General features: G+C 37.0%; 1 protein-coding gene across 2 annotated transcripts in view; it reads right to left on the bottom strand.

Moving 5' to 3' along the window:
• Positions 1-14241, bottom strand: part of GNAI1 (G protein subunit alpha i1) — an 83207-nt gene that overhangs the window by 23131 nt on the left and 45835 nt on the right. For both annotated transcript variants that reach the window (XM_033192893.1, XM_033192892.1), the window contains 2 exons: positions 5255-5297; positions 5008-5149 (listed from right to left, as the gene is read on the bottom strand). In XM_033192893.1, coding sequence (XP_033048784.1) covers positions 5008-5149; positions 5255-5297 — 185 coding nt within the window. The remainder of the gene's footprint in view (positions 1-5007; positions 5150-5254; positions 5298-14241) is intronic.

Below are 14241 nucleotides of genomic sequence, written 5' to 3'. Positions count from 1 at the left end.
AACATAACAAATTGACATGGAAAACTGGTCAGCTACATTAAAAATGGAAAATTCAAAATATGCTGACACACGATTTACTAACAACAAATTAGCAAAGATTTTTTAAATACAAGACTCCTAAATTTTGGCTGTCCAGAGTGCTAAGAAAAGGCATTCCAAAAACTGCTGCAAGGAAGGCAAACTGATAGAACCTTTCTAAAAAACAATCTAGCAAATCTGGCAGACAGACACAGACAAACTAATGAAAGTAAATAGCAAAGTTACTGGAACAGAAAAATGGTCATTATGCAGAAACATACATGAGGCTTGGGGGGAAAAACTTGTCTAAGTCAATTCAAGGTGAGGATTCCTACTCCTCACAGCCTGAAGTATTCTAAATAAGTGCTTCTCAAGCTGTCTGTGATGAAGAACCAGTGTTGTGTTTTATTTCATTTGCATTTGTTTCCAACCTATTCCAGAATAATAATAGAAAAATTTAAATGACATACAAAATATACATTAATATTTTAAAAACTCTCAGCATGAACATATAAATTACTCTGTCAATTGCTATAAACCCAATGCTTACGTTTAATTTCTATATCCACTTTGTGCACACTCTTGTGGACAGGCACTGGCCCATGAATCACATTGTGAACAGCACTCCTGTAAGTGCCTGAACAGGCGAACAGGCCCCTTTGTAAAGCTTCTAAAATTTTACTTCATTAGAAGCATAATCACCTAAATTATCAATACATTATCACTCACAGATGGACTATCCTCATTCTGCGAAAGTTCTGAAATGATTATTAGGCATAAAATGTGATTGCTCCATGCCAGCCTTGAAAACAATTTTGTTTCTTCTCATTTTAAATAATCAGTGTATAATCTGTTTTGGAAATCTGATAACTGCCAAATACGAAGCAAACCACAGAAAATTACTCACCACTTATTAAGATTTTACATCTTCTTACTCAATTCTTACCAAATCAACCTACATACTAAGATGTAATCCCAACGAAGTAAACAAGCTGTTTTGGTTTGTTGTGTTTCAACAGGGTTGTGGGGTAAGTTGGCTCTCAAGTTCATCTGGGAGAGAAATTATGATGGCATTGTTATCTGGCAAAAGAACAATGGAATGAAATGGGGTGCATTTACTCTATCTACCAGGTGCCAACTAATCCATGAAACCAAAGAAATTAAAATGGTATGATTCTCACAAGAGTAACAGTAATGTAATAATAATAATTTAAAAAAAAAAAAAAAAAAGGCTGGGCATGGTGGCTCATGCCTGTAATCCCAGCACTTTGGGAGGCTGAGGCAGGTGGATCACCTGAGGTCAGGAGATAGAGACCAGCCTGGCTAACATGGTGAAACTCCATCTCTACTAAAAATACAAAAAAATCAGCTGGGTGTGGTGGTGGATGCCTGTAATCCCAGCTACTTGGGAGGCTGAGGCAGGAGAATCGCTGAACCAGGAAGGTGCAGGTTGCAGTGAGCCGAGATTGTGCCACTGCACTCAAGCCTGGCAAGAAGAGGGAAATTCTGTTTCAAAAAACAAACAGAAAAAAAGCAAAAGACAACAATAGCAGTAACAGACATTTATTGAGCATGTATTATTACAAAGGCATGTGGGGAGTGCTTAATGTCATTATTATGACATAATGACATTCATAATGTCATTTATTCCTCACAACCCTACAACATAGATGTTATCATTATGTCCCTTGTATTATAAGGAAACAAGCTTAGGGAAGTTGAATAGCTTAGTACGTGACAGATGTGGGGAAAAATAATACATCAATAGAAAGAAAAACTGGAGTCCAGAAACACACTCAATTTAATGCTAAGGGTAGCAATTTCAAGTCACTGAGGAACAGACAGAATAGACTGATTATTTAATATTTAATAAATGACTGTTAGGCAAAAGATATGATAAAATATACTTAGATCCTAACTAGCAACAAACACAACTTTAAAGCTGTGTGAAGAGATAAAGAGATAAATATAAAAAATAAAACGACAAACATTCTTAAAAAATAAGAGAATTAAAAAAATTATAAGGTGAAGAATGCCATTCTAATAAGAAACAAAACACAGAAGTGAGAATCGACTAAAAATCTTAACAGTTTTGTAATGTACTATTTCAAAAACGAAAAGAAATATGCTAGGCAAAAGTGTTTGCAATATGCAAGGAAGGGTTAATATCCTTAATACTTAAACAGAATCAATGTGAAAAGATAAGTAATTGAACAGAAATGAGTAAAAACTAAGGATTTCACAGAAGAAATACAAACGAAAAAAATGTTTTAAAATAATTCTCAAATTCATTAAAAATCAGAAAAAAACTAGAAAAAGACAGTATTTCGCATTTATCAGATGTTAAAAATTGAAACGCTGATAACACCTAAGTTGGTAAGACTATGGTAAAATAGACACTGACAAATGGTTACTAAAACAGATTATTTATGTTGCTTTTCTTCCGAAAGCAAACCTGTGGTACCTATCAAAATTCAGTATCTGGTTATCCTTCAACTCAGGGTTAATACTTTCAGAAACAGAAATATATTCAGACTTCTTTTGAATATATTGTTTGTGGCTGGGTGCGGTGGCTCACGCCTGTAATCCCAGTACTTGGGGAGGCCGAGGTGGGTGGACTACTTGAGGCCAAGAGCTCAAGACCAGCCTGGCCAACACAGTGAAACCCTATCTTTATGAAAATACAAAAATTAGCCAGGTGTGGTGGCACACATCCATGGTCCCAGCTACTTGGGTGGCTGAGGCATGAGAACTGCTTGAACTCGGGAAGTGGAGGTTGCAGTGAGCTGAGACTGTACCACTGTACTCCAGCCTGGGCTACAGAGCGAGACTCTGTCTCAAAAAAAAAAAAAAAAAAAAAAAAAATAATAATAATAATAAATATAACAATAACAATGTACTGTTTCTTATTCCTAGAATGTTTTTTCCATTTTTGTCTAGAAAACTCTTATTCATGTTTTAACACTCAGCTTCAATTCCCCTTCCTCGTGTCCAGGCCATGTTTAATTCATCTTTGTATTCCTCAGCACAACTGCAAAAGCCCAGTAGTTTTGAAAGCTTATGTAAAGACAGGTAACACAAAACATGGAGTAGACCAATGAGAAGCAATGGGAGGACATGAGGCATTTGTGTGAATGAGTTAATGATGATGGAGAAAGCAAACAGAATTAACAGTCTGAAGGCAGGAAGAAGACAGTTACTGAAGTATCGCTACAGAGAGTCTAAAAAGAGTGGGTCAAACCAGCAACAGTGAAACAAAGATGAGCAAAGCAGGCCCACATAAGATTCCAAAGCATCAGAAAACTGGTTAAAAAAAAAATAGAGCTTGAGAGTAGTTATTTCCAGTCTTGAAATCAAGCCCAAGTTATGTTTAAAAAAAGAAAGAGAAAACGACAACATTCCTTGAGAGAAAAACTTAAAAATAAAAAGAACTCATGAAAAGCTGTTTGTATTGACCCTTCATGATCTCCTAAAATGGAGGCTACAATGCTTTTTTCTTTCAGAAGCACATAAAAGATCCAAATGCAGAATGTCGTATACGTGAATTTGGTAAAAGGTTTAAATTAAAAGTTTATAATTGGAATTGGTGTAAGGTATTAATTCTTTTTTCTTAATCTAAGCATGGTTCTCTACTGTAGAGTCTTTTAAACAAAGATTAAAACGGCTTAGTTTAATTAGCATTTCCAAGTAGATTTCAACATTATTTTCAATAATAATGTTCTTTTAAAATGTCTTTTCTGAAATAAGATTTGATCTTCTCCAGAATATTTATTGCTTGGAATCACTCTAATTTATGAATTTATCGTTTACTCATTCAACAAATGCTTTTGAGTCAAAAAGTTTGCTGAATAAATGATAAATGTATAAATTATTTAAAATGATATTGAAATCTACTTGAAAATTTTAATTTATGATACTAACCTTTTTAAAAAAGTTTTAAAAACAGTAAATTAATATGGCTCAGTAACTTGTAAGAGAATTTTTAAAGTAACATTTGAAAAACTAGATTTTACAGAGTTTTCCAGTGTGTATTCCCTAATGTTGCTTTCATTTTTCTTCCCTATTAAGCATGAATTGAGCCTACATGTTTAAAAAATAAAATCTGGCCAATACTAAGACAGAAAGAAAAATGTATAGTCTCTACACACAAAATCGTCATAGTATTAGTAGGGAGACAGCATGTATACTGAACACACAGAAATATAAAGAAACCATAAAAATAAATACTAGTAAAAATAACACAATAATATACAGAAGATGAGAGAAGAAAAGAAAAAGAAAAGGTGCTTTATGGATTGGATCTGGGCTGCTTCCAATCCAACCGAAACAAGTTACTGGGCCAATGAGGAGGCACAGGCACAGCGCCTTGGTCACCACAAGGTGTATGGCAATCTCTGTGCCATGTAATTTCCTGGGTGCTAGTTTCTTTCTTGGCAAAATAAAGAATTGGAACTAGCTCGTCTCCAAAAATCTCTTTTAGCTCTCAAATTCTGATACATGGTTTTTAATAGCCGATATTTTCCTATTCCAAAGATAAGCAAACTTTTATACTGTTTTCACTATTTGAGATTAGATTGCTTTTCAGTCTAGGCATGAATACAAATAACTGTATCACTTCATTATTCCAAATTACAGAAACAGATTTTGAAGAGGGCCAGGGTAAGCAGTTTACTCAGTACTAAAAGTTATTATGGTAATACAGGGGTACCCAATACAGCATGCTATACAGAAAGCACCGTGATGATTATCCAGTTGTCCAAATCATCTAATGGAAAAGGAAAGCACAAAGGAGAGATGACACAATCCTATATGTTCTTATTTCACTCACTTCTAATGCCCCTGACTCATTTCACTCACTTCTAATCTTTTGATTCCTTTTATAAAATGGTCCTGATAGTTGACAAGCCTGTGTAATAACATAGTATGGTATTAGCACACAAGTTATTCTTTTTACTCATCAGGTCGGCTCCAACAAATTTAATAACTTACCGCCCGGGCTGAGTCACCAAAGTCTATCTTCAACCTCCCCATGGCCCTAATGATAGCAATAATCGACTGGATGGTGTTACTGTAGACGACTGCTTTGTACTGTTTACACTCCTCTTCTGAATAACCAGCTTCATGGATAATTCTAATGAGACAAAAGGGGGAAAAAACCCAAAACATTTACTTCCTTTGGTAGAAGGGTACACTTACTTAAACATAAACAGCAAATTTAATGTTTAAATCTACTTACTTCATCTGCTTCACAATTGTACTTTTACCAGATTCACCAGCACCTAAAAAAAACCATAAATAAAAGGTTTCTAACTTCATCATAATCACTTTATAATCACTTTATGTTGGGAGTTGAATATACTTATTTTACAGAGTTTTCCAGTGTGTATTCCCTAATGTTGCTTTCATTTTTCTTCCCTATTAAGCATGAATTGAGCCTACATGTTTAAAAAATAAAATCTGGCCAATACTAAGACAGAAAGAAAAATGTATAGTCTCTACACACAAAATCGTCATAGTATTAGTAGGGAGACAGCATGTATACTGAACACACAGAAATATAAGTTGAATATACTTATTCAACTCCCAACACACACACACCCAGTCTTCTCTCTGCGTGTCTACCTCTTAGAGCTGAATTTTGTTTTATACTAAAATGAGATACAAGGCAGCAAATATGTAGGATTAATAAGTATAAAGATCTAACATACAACATGAGAACTGTAGTTGTAGAGTAATAATACTGTATGGTCTCAGGATTTTGCTAAATGAGTAGATGACAGCTGTTCTAGCCACAGGAGACAAACAGGTAACTACATGAAATGATGTGTATGTTCATCTGTCTCAATATAGTAACCATATCGATACATATATTTTGTAACATCAGGTTGTATGCATTTAATATACAAAATAAAATTTATTTTAAAACAAACAAATAAAATGAGCTTCATCGGTTTCCAAACACACAGAAAAGTTCTGGGAAATAAGTCTGCTCTACCTATTATTTCATAAAGTCAATAAACTCAAATGAACAAAACATGCTTCTACTGTTGCTTGTGTGTATTCTCTAAAGCATTAAAAAAATCAGTCTTTTCTAAGTTAAATAAAACCTGTATAAATTAGTTTTATTTAAGACTCTGCTCCCCACTGGAAGATGTTTTAACTGCTTGACCAATTATCTTAATTTTAACCCGTGGCTCTTGTGAAACAGGCAGCAGTGGCACCAAGAAGCCACATGAAGAACTATTCTAAAGTATCAGATATTCAAACAGCTATGTCTCATGCAATATGTGTTCAATCACCATTATTAAAAACGTAATACAGAGCCAAGATGATCTGCTAGCCCTGAGGATTCAATGTTGTGCTGGACAAAAATAAAATAAAAAGCGTTTTTTCATCTTCAGTGTCACGCAAGTCATAAGGCCAGAAGCCATTCTCAAAACTCTCCTTCACTCTCTATATATGCAGGGTCTCCTCAAGATTTGAGTTCCTAGGGCTATGCTATCCTAACATGAAAATACTACTAAGGAAATGACAGTTTCCAAAATCAAGCCCTTCTTAAATACCCTTTCCACTTTACAACAGCTGCTATCTTTATACCAAATTAGATCAATTATTTGTCAGGCTCCCCTCCCTTGATTGCTGGGTATTGAGAACATCTGAGCCAAGGACACAAGCCATGGAAGATATGACAAGTCTATCATTTGGTTTCACACACTTTTTGGCCAATACTACAATATCCTGGAGGAATTTGTGACTGTTTGAGAGACAGGGCCCAGGATTTTCACTACATTTTCATTCCATTTTAGGCTCCATATTCCCATTTTCCCTGGGCCATTCCTACAGTTTTATGTTCAGCATTACTGAACAACTTATAGATCCAGGAACACCCACTGCTGCTCATGCCACACATCTTCAAACACTGTTTCCCCTGCCAAAATGCAATTTGCTCTGGTCTTGCCACCCTGGTGATTCTTTATTAACCATCAAACTTATTTCCTTTGTCAGCCTCTCCTTACCCATTCTGCATGTGATTCCTGCTGCCTCTCACTTTGCACATTTTGTAATTTTCAGAAGCTGGCTTGTGCTATACACAAAATTAACCAACCAGAAACGTACTTGAATTTATTTATTAAGCTATTTATGACTGATACAACTGACGGTCAACTTCTGGGCCTCATTTCTCCCTTTACCTCTTTTCTTCTCCAGACACACACACACACACACCACACACACACACACACACACAAGCACACACACCCAACTCATCAGAAACATCTGAAAAGAGATTATAGTTAAACAGCCTATTTGAATATCTGAGGATAAAACTCCCTAAATTTTACTTGCTGTTTGATATTTAAGAAATTTTCCCAAAATACCCTCACACTGAATAGAAAAGCAGGCATTAAATAAACAATAAAAGCATTCTTCATTTACAGACAGCCTTTGAATCTTTCAGGGCATCTGCCAATAAAAACAAGTCCAAGATAAACAACCCATTATTTATTAATCAACAACAGTGTGCTTGGCTCTATGAAAAGCACAATGGCAGGCATTCTGGCTCACACATTTCTCTAATCCTGGGGGTCCACACAAGTAATACAACCTAGGCAGTTTCCAGTGGGGCTGTCTTTAAGAAACCAGTCTGGGTTTCTAGAGTACTGTGAGTGAGTCAGCGGCTACCATGCTGTGATGATGGGACACTCTAGATCCCAGGATTCACACACAGGGGTGGCGATTCCACAGATATAGCCAACTTTGATGAACAGCCACCTATGGTCTATTTTGTTAGTGAAACAACTCAAAAGCCCAGAGAAAGGTTCAAATGACGTAAGCTCGTGAGTTTCGAGACCCATGAAAGGAAGAAAATCAGAAATAGTAAAGAATAAGTTTGTTTCCAGTTGAACTGGTCTTGCCACCCTGGTGATTCATTTGAGTTTATGTATGTACAAATGAGAATGTTTAAACCTTAAGAAAAAAACAAATTTTCCTGCTATCAGACATTATCTCTACATTCTAATTCACTTTTTATCTCTTCGAATAAATGGGAACATGGAACCCTTAGCTTACTTTGCATTGTACATCCAGTCAATGGCTTGTGGTTCAAAAAATCCTGAAATCTGTTTAACATTAAAGAGTGGGGGAGCGGGCGTGGTGGCTCATGCCTGTAATCCCAGCACTTTGGGAGGCTGAGGCGTGCAGATGACGAGGACAGGAGTTCGAGACCAGCCTGGCCAATATGGTAAAACCCCGTCTCTACTAAAAATACAAAAATTAACTGGGTGTGGTGGCAGGTGCCTATAGTCCCAGCTACTCCAGAGGCTGAGGCAGAAGAGTTGCATGAACCCAGGAAGGGGAGCTTGCAGTGAGCCGAGATCATGCCACTACACTCACTCCAGACTGGGCAACAGAGCGAGACTCCATCTCAAAAAAAAAAAAAAAAAAAAAAAGAATGGGGATGGGAGTTTTATTAACTGGATTTGTACTTTACTAGTCACAAAATACTCTTTGTGGAATAGATATCTACAGGCAGAAATTTTGCAAAAATGTTTCAAAGCTTAGTAATTTACATAATTAGTTTTCAACTCTCACTTCCACACAGAGTCTCCTAACAGGAAAAGTACAAATGTCACGTGGTTAGGGTTTCAACATTCTGAACACTGGTATTTTCTCCATATAGTACAGAGGAAAGAGTAAATAGTTGTTCTCTACAAATCTCAGGCAGCACAGTCACTTCCGGGAGGCTGGGAGTATAACGCTGCACATCGTTGCCTGATGTGCATGCCAAGTTAATGTGCTGAGACCCTGGGCTGCAGCAGAGAAAGAAGTTTAATCGTAGTAGGGCCACCGAACAGACAGAGGAAACCGCAAATCCATCTGCCTGAGGAGTTTGGGGCTAGAGTTTTTAAGGGTTTGGGAGTCGGCTGAAGTGTACAGATTGAGTGGTTGATGAAAGCAGGGTAAAGTCATAGGACAGGGAGATGAAGAAACTATTCTTAGGCTGATTCAGTTCTTCTGTGAGGGTCTTTAAACTGGGTGGCCTTTAAACTGGGTGGCCTCAGCTGTTAAACTGGAATTCAGGGAACAATGGAGATGCAAATGGTCAGTATCCTGTTAAGTGACTTTCAGTTACAAGGAAGTGGGTCCAAGCACAGACTGACTAATGCTTAATTATAACTGTATTTCTGTCCAGAATAAGTGTTAGCCCTATGAACATGGCTTCAGCAGGAAGTAATACTGTAAGGAAAAAAATGGGGTTGGGGGGTAAATTTTTTCCAGTAGTACTCAGCCAAGTTGCTGTTACTTTTCACTGAAATCCAGGGTGGGATGAAAAGTGCTCCCATCTACCAAGAGCAGCTTCAGAAGAAAAGAGAAATATGTAACATGTGTCAGTCAAGAAAGATCAAAGTGTGTGACCATTTGCAGTCACAAAACCTGGCTGGTCAAGGTGACTAAGTGGCCCACACAAGAACTATCAATAAGATAATCACTGTGGAGTGAATGAGAATTTAGAGGGGAGAATGTGATGCCCAGAGGGCTGAGAATGTGTGTGCTATGGTTATTGTAGGCCAGTGGTTAGAAAGCCAAAGTTGTGACGTTACAGCAGGTAGCTACTCAGGCATGAGCAGGGCAGGAGAGGGCTCCACCTGTCCAGGAATGTCAGGCAACCATCAGGTGATGGACAGGATGTTGTCAAATGTTTCTCTAAAATAGTAATTGGTCACAGCCAGTAAAAGGGAAAGGTAGTCTCCATATAGACAGAAAGAAACCTGCAACTGGCGAACAGCAGCTTCCCAGTAAGATCCGGAGAAATGGGTGAGTGAGCTCAAGCATACACAGTAAGAGGCAAAATGGTGGAGTTTAACTGGTATATGACCTTCCTCTAGGAACGCTAGACTGGTAAGGGAAGAAAGCCTCAAGTAAGCATGGGCACAATTCCTGTAAACACATTACCAGGCTCCTCTCCCAAGCGCTAGCAGGCTACTGTGCATGTGAACAGCCCACCCCAAGGGAAGAATCGGGGAGACGGGACACAAGACCCTAGAAGTATGCCAATGGATAAAACCCCAAGTCAAAAGGTCAAACTGCACACTAACCATTGGAGTCACCAGCCAGGCCCTCTTCCAGGTACACATTCCTTCCTTTTGTTCCTGCCCTAAAGCTTTTTAATAAATTTCCACTCCTCTAAAACTTGTCTGGGTCTCTCCTACCTTGTGCCCCTCGGATGAATTCTTTCTTCTGAGGAGGCAAGAATTGAGGTTGCTACAGATGCACTGGATTCTCTACTGGTAACAGGCACACAGAGAAGTCCTCCCCCTCCGCCCACTGGTCTCCTTTAAGGAGGAAGCGGCTAACGAAAAACTGCATCTCTGAGAGCAAATATGGAGTCCAGCAAATAAGACTGCACTGAGGGCAAAAGAGCACCACCATAGTAACAGTGGGGAGAGAACTCACAGGCACTTTGGGGTCTCAAACATACCACAGCCTACCGGTAGGATCCGGGAAAGGGAAAGGCATCAAGTCAAGATGGTGGAGGAAGGGAGAAAAAATAAAAACAAATCAATATATAAGGTAACTCTTTGCTAGATTCTAATTTCTTTAACAGGGTTATATAATTTATCGCTATCAATATGATTGCCAGTGTCTGCCTCTGATTTGGTTGGGGGTAGCATAGGAAATTTTAGTTTTATCTGCTGGTAAAGTTTAAAACAAAACAAAAAAACACTTCTGACCTCAGAAAACAAGTATATATTTTTTTTCTTTCAAAGAAAAAAATCCTTTGGTCTACTTTCTGCTTAGGGTCACATTTATATCATTTATTTCCTGGCTTCAAGGATGGAGGGTGTTCAACATCACAGGCTGTTCAGCTACAACATAGGGATTTAGCCAAGTTATCTTATGCTGAAGTCCTTATACCACTACTCTCCTTTTAAGAAATCCTAATTTTTATGTTGAATCACTGATTTAAAATGTTAACATCGAATAAAACTAAACTATAATTTAGTTGAAAATGAAATAAAACTAAATTACAAATGCATTTAAAATCCCTTCTCTTTATTATAATGCTACTGTAAGATTAACAAGATCAAGGTCCTTATGTTTAAGATAGAAGCAGATAAAGTAGGGGTGCAAGGGCAAACACAAATTAAAAATAAAACGTTCAATCCTCCCTGTTGAAAGGAAAAACATTTCCCTCCCTTTTTCTTAGAGCATTTACTTCAGAAAAATTATAACTGGAAACACTTTTCTCTCTCTTTGAAATGTATATAATATATTCTTTTGAAAATTAAATAGGTCTTTTACAAGCTTTATGACTCAGGAATGTATTTCTCAAGGACCTGGGAGCCATCTCTTTGAAATGCAAATATTAAGGGAGATAGCATCCCTACCTCCCAGTTTCTGTGGCAGGGTAGGAACTTGACTTCCTGGGCACCTTGCTCCACGATGCAAAATTAACTTCTGTCCTAAAGATAGAAGTTTCTTTTTCTCCTATGAATAAGGCCAATTAGCTAACATGATGGTCATCCCAATGATCATAGTAAAGGTAGGGTAAGTTATGTGTGACAAAGGTGCTTTGAAGTCCTCTTACTTGAGGACTTACTGTTTATCATGTGAACATGCATGTAATGGGTTGAATAGGCTGTAATGTATAAAAGGGCGAGGGTCTTTTGTCTTTCCAATCTCTTAGCAGATGTACATCACAATCTAGTTTAACACATATTTAATAATGAAAATATTTTCTATCTCTGCTATTTTTGTAAAAAGGATTTCTGGGTTGGGAGAAGGTTTTGTTTTTAATTATCATTCCCCAACAGAGGTAATTATCTAAAATCTTTTCCATTTAGTTCTAAGAAGCTCTGAACTTATATTTAAATAAATATTTACACATATATGGGAGACATCTGACATTCTGGGATATAAGAAAAATTTAATAATGACTGTAAACATGAAAATCCAAAATCTAGAGCTTCAAAATGACCCACTTTCCCCAATCTTCACTCCATATAAAACTATCCCCCGAGCCATTCACTTCTGAGATAGGTATCATACTATTATAATGAGCAACAATGTATGCACACAAAGGAAATGAAATCAGTATACTGATGAGATATGTTCACTGCAGCATTATTCACAATAGCCAACTTATGCAATCAATCTAAATTATCTGTCAATGGATGAGTGGATAAAGAAAATGTTGTGTATATATACACAATGAAATATTATTCAGCTTTAAAAAGGAAATCCTGTCATTTGTGATAGTATGGATAAACCTGGACAAATACCACATAATCTAACTTATACAGTACATGTAGAATCTAAAAACGTCAGACTCATAGAAACAGCATAGAACTGTGATTACCAGGAGGATTAGCTGGGGGAAATGAAGGGGAGGGAGGGAGGGAGATGTGGGTCAAAGGGTAGAAAGTTTTAGTTAGGATGAATAAGTTGTAGCGATCCACTGCACATCATGGTGACAACAGTTCATAACAACATATTGTATACCTGAAAACTACTAACAGAGTAGATCTTAAAATGTTTTCACCACAAAAAATGGCATGTATGCAAGATGATGGATATGTTAATTAGTCTGACTTAATTATTTACGTACCCATATAGTAAAACATGACCCTGTATACTGCAAATATATATAATTTTTATATATCAAAGGAGTCAATCCTGCTGACACTTTGCTTTTGAATATTTAGCTGCAGAACCATGAAAGAATACTTTTATGTCGTTTTAAAAAAATGAATGAATGCACACACAAAGCTACCGTAGAAAGGCAGGACAAAAGAAAGAATTGTGTGCAGCACTGAAAGCTCTTTTCTGAGATTCCCATCAAATAGATCATTCGGCTAACTGAACTGACAGACAAAATGTTTCTAAAATTTGAATCTACACACCCACTTGATGAGAAAGGGTGGAGGACCGGAGGCCATAGGCATATTTTTAGGTGTCTATAAGTTTTCTGTGAAAATGTTTAATACAGCGTTATTTGTATAGTGATAAACTCTAAGTCACTCTAATCACACCATATGTCTGAAGGGGGTCATACAGTTTCAAGGTCTATATTTGAGTTTGTGTTTATAAGTCCTTAAGATACTTAAGCAAATGTCAAATGTTGTGCTGGAGGGACCTTTCCATCCACCACTCTATCTGGTTTGACTGCCAATTACCCAATTGGTCAAAGAAGAAGTGTCATGTGTTTCCAACTGGGCCATGAGAGTGGTGTCATTGGGAATAAAATTCTTCACGCTTATAGGTCTTATACCAACCAGCAAAGTATCTTACAAATTAATATTATATATATATATATATATAATATATATATATATAAACTTATGAAACAATCACTTAAGATGCAGTAATTTTTTTCCCCCCACAAAGGAAAGAGCCAGAGTCTTTCTCCTTCCTTTTACATGAAAGCTATCAAGAAAGATCACAAAACTGAAAAGATGATGTGAAATCTGGCCCACAAAAGCCATTTTCAATGATCACATAATGGAGGATGCCATTAAACGATGGGGCCAAAACCTAGAGGAGCAGCACTGAATGAAGACCAGGACCTGAGAAGCCTGAAAGTACTGTTTGAACCTTTACATGAAGCCACAGTCAGGAGAACATATAATTTATCTTCCAAGTAGGGACTTTTCAGAGTTACAGCAGACACAAGCTCAACCGGACTGACCTGGGCCAAATAGGAAATATATCACTCTAGTAGTGACTGCAGACAAATCCACCTTGATTTCCCAGCTATGAGAGCCAGGTATGAGGTTGCTTTCTATCACATCGACCCAAAGAGTCTTTACCCCTGTGCCAAGTAGTAATACTTTAATTATCTTGAGCTAATGAGGGAAAAACAAAGGAGGTTAACAATGCATCTGTACCAAGTGAAGGCCAAATAAACACTGCATGCTGCACAAAAGAAAGTTACAGAATTTTAGGTAGAAAAAGATGTGGGAAAATTTGATATTATACAGCCCATTGCAAAAGAGGTATGCCAAATCAAAAGAATCAAATTGCACATGCAATTTATTGTAGCTAATATACCATTACTTCTCATACTAACTTCACATTTACACTTTATATATAAAATATATATATACACACACACACATTTATAAGAATGTTTTGTTTTACAGTTCATGTAAGACCTAAAAGGGTAAGAAACTTTACTTCCTATCACAATTATACATACACATTTATGAAAATAATTTAGAACCA

This window comes from Trachypithecus francoisi, unplaced genomic scaffold, assembly GCF_009764315.1.
Source record: "Trachypithecus francoisi isolate TF-2019V2 unplaced genomic scaffold, Tfra_2.0 Lachesis_group4, whole genome shotgun sequence".
NCBI classification, from domain to species: Eukaryota; Metazoa; Chordata; class Mammalia; order Primates; family Cercopithecidae; genus Trachypithecus; species Trachypithecus francoisi.
This window is presented reverse-complemented; position numbering and strand designations above follow the sequence as displayed.